The following is a 6459-nucleotide window of genomic DNA, read 5'->3' as shown; positions in this document are numbered from 1 at the left end:
AAGATTTGACATTATTGACAACTCTTCTGTCACTGTAAAGAAAGACAACAAGTATGGGACTGTGCTTGCAAATATGGTAACACACTAAGCCCTGACTGATTATATATATTTAATGCACAACTACAACAAAAAAAATACTCAGATTTGTATTACTTGATGCAGCAAAAGCTCTTATCAAGGTTCTTGACTGACATAAAATCCTCATACAAGGCTGAGAAAGTGAAAAAGGTGAAATCTAAGATAATGAAAATGCCTTGGAGAGATGCACACAACAAGGTGGATTGTGGCATCTTTCTCATGCGCCATTTGGAGACTTTCCGAGGGCAAACATAGGAGCAGTGGCAGTGTGGACTTCAGAAGAACAACAAAGAGCAGTTGAACAAGCTACGAGTGCGATACATGGCTGCCCTAATCATGTCAGACTTAAATAAACACAAACAGAGGAACATTTAGCAAGCAGCAGAGTTCCGGGTTTGAGCAGAAAGTTAATGTGGAAGAAAGACAATGTGAATGGCTGACTTGACAGATTTTTTTTGTGGTTGTGATGACTAGTAGTTATTTTTGTTATGTCGGACATATAAAGTGACCTCTTTATATATGCTTTTTGAGCTATAACAATGCACCCCATGATATAGTAAAACGCACCATGATCTATTATAAAATGCACAAATATTTCTGTATTGTAAAACGTCTACACACCTGTAAAATACCCCAACCACACAAATAAAACATAAACCAATGTTATTTATTATATTCAAGTGACATAATTCAGAATACACCATTCTGAATGAAATATACACTACATTCAACACCATGAATGCAGGGTGAAATACACTAAAAATACAACAACACTTGGTAAAAAAAATGCGTAATATAACGCACCACACTGTGTGTGAAAACGCACCATTATCTATTATAAAATGCACAAGTCCAAACATATTTCAAAATCCTGATTCTCTGTTATGAAACGTCTACATACCTGTAAAATACACCAATCACACAAATAAAACACAAACCAATGTTATTTACTGTATTCAAGTAACGTAATTCAAAATACACAATTTCTGAATGAAATATACACTATATCCAAGACCATTAATGCAAGGTGAAATACACTAAAAATACAGCAATAGTATGTAAAAATACACCACGATGTGCGTCGAAACGCACCGTATCTATTATAAAACGCACAAATCCAACAATGTCTAAAAAATCCTGATTCTATGTGTTATAAAACGTCTACACAACTGTAAATACATCAAATTCGACAATACAGACCAACTAAGAAAACAAACACAACTCTAGCCATTTAATGGGCACGTCCAACTACTATGACCATATTCATCACAACTATGGCATTTCCTTGATTGCTTTACACACTTATTCGCAGCTTTCTCCCTTGCACTCTTCATCCGCTTCCCGCTGCCCTTGTTCTTAGCTTTAATTGGATCACGCACCTCCACTGTTGACCCCTGAGACACATCACCACAAAATGATTTAATCACACTTTCCTTGCTGCTACGAGCTACCCCATTGTCATCCTCACACCCATCTTTGAGAAAAAAACTGCATTTGCTCACAAATAACACGTCTTAGTTGTTCCAACCGTTCTACATTACCATCAGTCAATCCCACGTAAGCATATATTTCAGACCACATTAGATTAGTAAGCACCCTAACATTATCCACTTTAGCCGATTGATCAACAACCGTATCATCAATATCAAATATTGGCTTCAAACAAGCACCCTTTGTCCATCGAGACACCAAATACATAGAAGGAATTCTCTCAAGTCCACGATCTTTAAACACAAAAGAAAAAAAATATGCCTACACACCAACCCATCCGCTCAAACATCTTGCATGAACAAGTAGCAACAGAGTCAGCCAACATAACTCCACACACCATGCCTTCTTGTCACCATCTTTTATCCCATAACACACCTTACCATCACAATCACACAAAGACACCACTCGACAAGAAAAACAACATTCACAAATCTCTACTTTCAAATCATAAAATACATAAATGGTATACACATCCATTGCATGCTTCTCCAGCGCCAATGGAGTGTTCAAAACAGGAAAACAAGATTCAGAGTCAGCAGTCAATTTTGCTTGTGCATGTCGTTGTGCACTAATAGCACTATCAAAATGCACCAAAAACTCAACCAAACTAGAATAACCATTAGAGAAACTGCCAAAAAAACTATTTTGAGACTCTGATCGAGACGTTGTCCTAACAAATCCTGACATAAACTCATCATGAAAGTATGGAGATGCCTAAAATGTACGAGACTCAAACAAGTAACGAAACCAACCGTTATCAACCAAACCATATTCCTCTATAATACGACTCCATAAATCCTCAAAAGCTTTGGAATCTCTAGATTTGTTCCAAACAATGCCATTCAACTTCCTTCTAAACACCTCGTCCTTAGCTAAAACCGGTCCAACCTTCTCACCAACCTTGCACATTATATGCCACATGCAGAATCTATGTTTTGATGTACCAAACACACGAGCAACTGCAATCTTGACAGCTGGATATTGGTCAGTAACAACACAAATAGGTTCATGACGCATGGTTGTCTTAAATCTCTCCAAAAGCCACACATATGAGTCTACGCCTTCCCTCGTAAGTAAACCAGCACCAAATGTGATGGATCTCTTATGGTTATCGATTCCAGTAAATGGAACAAACACCAAATTATACCTACAGAATGCACAACACAACTACTGAATACCCCGTCAAGCCTGTATACAATAGTTGACAAATTCTACTGTATTCCCTATCTGTATTCTTGTAGTTTAGGATTGTTAGTAACTCCCTGCTACTTCTCCTCATCTGTATCCTATTTATACTTGGCTCATTTCATTAATCAATCTCAAGCTTTTGTATTATCATAACATGGTATCAAGAGCCTAAATCTCCAACGAAGATTTTTTTTCTTTTCCTTCCACCGGTTACAACCATGACCGAAGTAATTCAATTAAATGCTCCTTCTCACTTCCCCATCAAACTAACTTCCACAAACTTCCCTGTTTGGAGCCGTCAAGTCCAATCCACCCTCATTGGCTACGATTTACTCGGGTACATTGATGGCTCTGTTAAAGAACCAGCCCGGTTCACAGACACCGCTTCCACCAGTAGGAACCCCACCCAATTAATTTGGTATCGCCAGGACCAAATTATTATAAGTGCTTTACTTGGGAGCTGTTCTGACACGATCCAACCTGTTATTTCTTCGGCTGCAACGGCCCGCGACGCTTGGCAACAACTTGTTGCAAGCTATGCCAGTGCCTCTCGAGGTCGAATTATTTCCCTCAAGGCAAAGCTAACAAAAAACCCGAGAGGCTCTCGGTCTGTTACTGAATACCTCAATGATATGAGGTCCATTGCTGACGATCTTGCGTTGGCTCAAAGTCTAGTTTCTGATGAAGACCTAGTGGTTTATATCCTAAACCAACTAGGGGAGGAATACAATCCCATCATCTCGGCTGTTCGCATCCGTGAAACCTCCATCTCCTTCGGTGAATTAAGTGATGTTCTGACGGACCACGAACGCCACTTAAAAGAAGCTGATGATGCACGCCAAACCTTGCCTGCCACTGCTAACGTTGCACAACGTACTTTCTCTTCATCCCGGAACAATCAATCATCCAATTCTGCTCGGAACAATCAATCATCCAATTCTGCTCGGAAGTTTCGTAATAACAATAACGCCAATTGGCAAAGTTGGACACAAGGGGGGAATAATCGTTCTGGGATTATTTGCAAGTTCTGCAACTTTCCCGGGCATGAAACGAAGGTATGCCGTAAATTAGCAAAATTTTTAAAGGAGCATAATGTTATACCCATGCAGGCCTCTACGTCTCTTCACTCGCCTACAACCAATTCCACAATTGGTCTATCACAGTCGTGGCTATTTGACAGCGGAGCCTCCCACCATGCCACTCCGAGTATGACTCCTCTGCAAACTTTTTCTGAATACAGTGGCCCGGATGAGATTCTCTTGGGTGACGGTAACTCCTTAGAAATCTCTCATGTTGGTCGGTCCACCATTCCCACTTCCTACTCTACCCTTACTCTTGATAATGTCCTACGTGTTCCTAAGTTGCGTAATAATTTAGTTTCTGTATCCCAACTCTGCAAAACTAACTCAATATTGGTTGAATTTTTTTCGTCTCATTTTATTGTGAAGGATCTGCGAACGGGGACATCGCTAATGCGGGGGGAGAACGTTAATGGCGTTTACTATGGTCCTCTTCCTCGTCAGCCAACAATAAATGTTCTACACATGTCGAGTGTATCTCGATGGCATCATCAACTTGGTCACCCATCAAATAAAACATTGCATCTTATTTTAAAGCATTGTAATGTTCCAGTTAACCTGTCCTTGTTAAAACAATTTCATTGTTCGTCTTGCAGCATACACAAGAGTCACAAGTTGCCCTTTTCTAAAAATACTCTTACTAGTAATAAGCCACTACAATTGCTTTATACTGACGTATGGGGCACCTCGGACAAGTCTATTGATGGGTGCCTCTACTATGTTATATTTGTTGACCATTTCACAAAGTATATTTGGTTATATCCATTAAAACAAAAATCAGATGTGTTCACAATTTTCCCCCAGTTTAAATGTTTGGTTGAAAAATACTTTGGTCACACCATTATCTCTGTCTACTCAGATAACGGCGGTGAGTTCATTAAACTCATCCCGCTGTTCAATGCTCATGGTATCTCCCACTTTACTACCCCGCCTCACACCCCGGAACATAATGGCACTGCCGAGCGCCGACATCGACATATCGTCGAAACCGGGCTGTCATTACTTCATTCTGCATCTCTACCTGTTTCATACTGGACTCATGCATTCCTAACGGCTGTGTACCTCATTAACCGACTTCCAACACCGGTCTTAGGTAACAAATCTCAGTTTCAGGCTATGTTTAACAAACTGCCTAATTATGATAAACTCAAGCCGTTTGGTTATCTTTGTTTTCCGTGGCTACGTCCATATAACAACAGAAAACTCCAACCAAAATCATGCCCTTGCATTTTTCTCGGTTATTCTGGCTCTCAGTCGGCTTATAAGTGTCTGGATTTTTCCTCTAATCACATTTATTTGTCTAGACATGTTCAATTTATTCCTGATATTTTTCCCTCTCATGAGTTGCAGTTTCAATCACAAGTGGGAGACATTCAGTCTCGGCCTCCAAAGTCTGGAATTACACCGACTATGTCTCTAATAAATCCACCGCCAATTGTGTCTAATTCGCCTACTGCTTCCGCCTCTACGCCTCTTCATTCCAGTTCGCACCAGCCTGCCTCTCCAAATGACCGCCACATATCACCACCGACTTCGCCTAGAATGCATGAGCCCATATCGTCTGTAGGTGCTTCACCTCATTCTAGTCCGACTTTGTTTGCTGCCTCACCTGTTTCGCCAACATCCAGCCACGTGTGTCCCAGTTCGCCAAGCTCCAGTCCACACTCGCCTGTCTCCAGCCAGCCACAGTCCGTTTCACCAGGTAATAGCGACGCAGCCAGCAGCCCTTCTTCGGTTGCAGCAATATCCACTAGTTCGTCATCCCAAACAGCGGTTCCTTCCTCTCAGTCTACTGCGTCACCACAACAAGTCTTGCGTCGTTCATCTCGTGTCCGTCATCCTAACCCCAAGTATTATGGGGACCACTATGTCAACCTCACTACAACCCATCCTTTACCCCCTACTATAGAACCGTCTACCGTCACTCAAGCACTCAAGGACTCCCGGTGGAGGATGGCCATGGATGATGAGTACCAAGCCCTGCATCGTAACAAAACGTGGCATTTGGTTCCTCGCGGCACTGGGGTCCCAATAGGTTGCAAGTGGGTTTTTCGGGTCAAACGCAAGGCCGATGGAACGGTTGATCGTTATAAAGTGCGTCTTGTTGCAAAAGGTTTTTTGCAAACTGCAGGTCGTGACTATTACGAAACTTACAGCCCAGTCATGAAACCGGTTACAATTTGTGTGGTCTTGAGTATTGCGCTAAGCAACCGCTGGAGTCTACGACAGTTAGACATAAACAATGCGTTCCTACATGGAACGTTGCATGAAGAGGTGTATATGGACCAGCCTCCCGGCTTTGTTGATCCACTGTTCCCGTCACACATTTGTAAATTAGACAAAGCATTGTATGGACTCAAGCAGGCACCGAGAGCGTGGTACTTGGAGCTGTCACAATTTTTGTTGCGTTGTGGTTTTTCTAAGTCACGAGCGGACGCCTCTTTATTTGTTTATTTTGCTGATGGTGTTATTGTTTATTTCCTAGTCTATGTCGATGATATTTTATTGACAGGGAATAATGACGCCTGGCTTGCACGGTTTGTAAAGACTTTGTCTACGCAATTCTCGCTTAAAGATCTTGGTGATTTGCATCATTTTTTGGGTGTTGAGGTAGTACCAACAC

The 6459-nt window shown here is 41.5% G+C and overlaps 1 protein-coding gene across 1 annotated transcript; it reads right to left on the bottom strand.

The window, feature by feature from the left end:
- Positions 1 to 1301: 1301 nt before the first annotated feature.
- LOC109174458 (protein FAR1-RELATED SEQUENCE 5-like) lies at positions 1302 to 2586 on the bottom strand. The gene is made up of 4 exons (XM_019323696.1): positions 2322 to 2586; positions 1950 to 2249; positions 1655 to 1802; positions 1302 to 1566 (listed from the first exon to the last, which is right to left on the bottom strand). The coding sequence occupies exons 1-4, from the start codon at positions 2584 to 2586 to the stop codon at positions 1302 to 1304; spliced, it is 978 nt and encodes a 325-aa protein (XP_019179241.1).
- Positions 2587 to 6459: the final 3873 nt, after the last annotated feature.

The sequence above is a fragment of the Ipomoea nil genome, unplaced genomic scaffold (genome assembly GCF_001879475.1).
Source record: "Ipomoea nil cultivar Tokyo-kokei standard unplaced genomic scaffold, Asagao_1.1 scaffold0642, whole genome shotgun sequence".
Taxonomy (NCBI): Eukaryota; Viridiplantae; Streptophyta; class Magnoliopsida; order Solanales; family Convolvulaceae; genus Ipomoea; species Ipomoea nil.
Note: the sequence above shows the minus strand (reverse complement) of the source record. Positions and strands in the feature narration are given on the sequence as shown.

Coding starts and splice junctions, on each gene's coding strand:
- LOC109174458 (XM_019323696.1), bottom strand. CDS start 2,586: ATGCGTCATGAACCTATTTGTGTTGTTACTGACCAATATCCAGCTGTC. Junction 1,803..1,949: donor GTCTTTGTGTGATTGTGATG/GTAAGGTGTGTT, acceptor TTGTGTTTAAAG/ATCGTGGACTTGAGAGAATT. Junction 1,567..1,654: donor GTGCTTACTAATCTAATGTG/GTCTGAAATATA, acceptor GAGCAAATGCAG/TTTTTTTCTCAAAGATGGGT.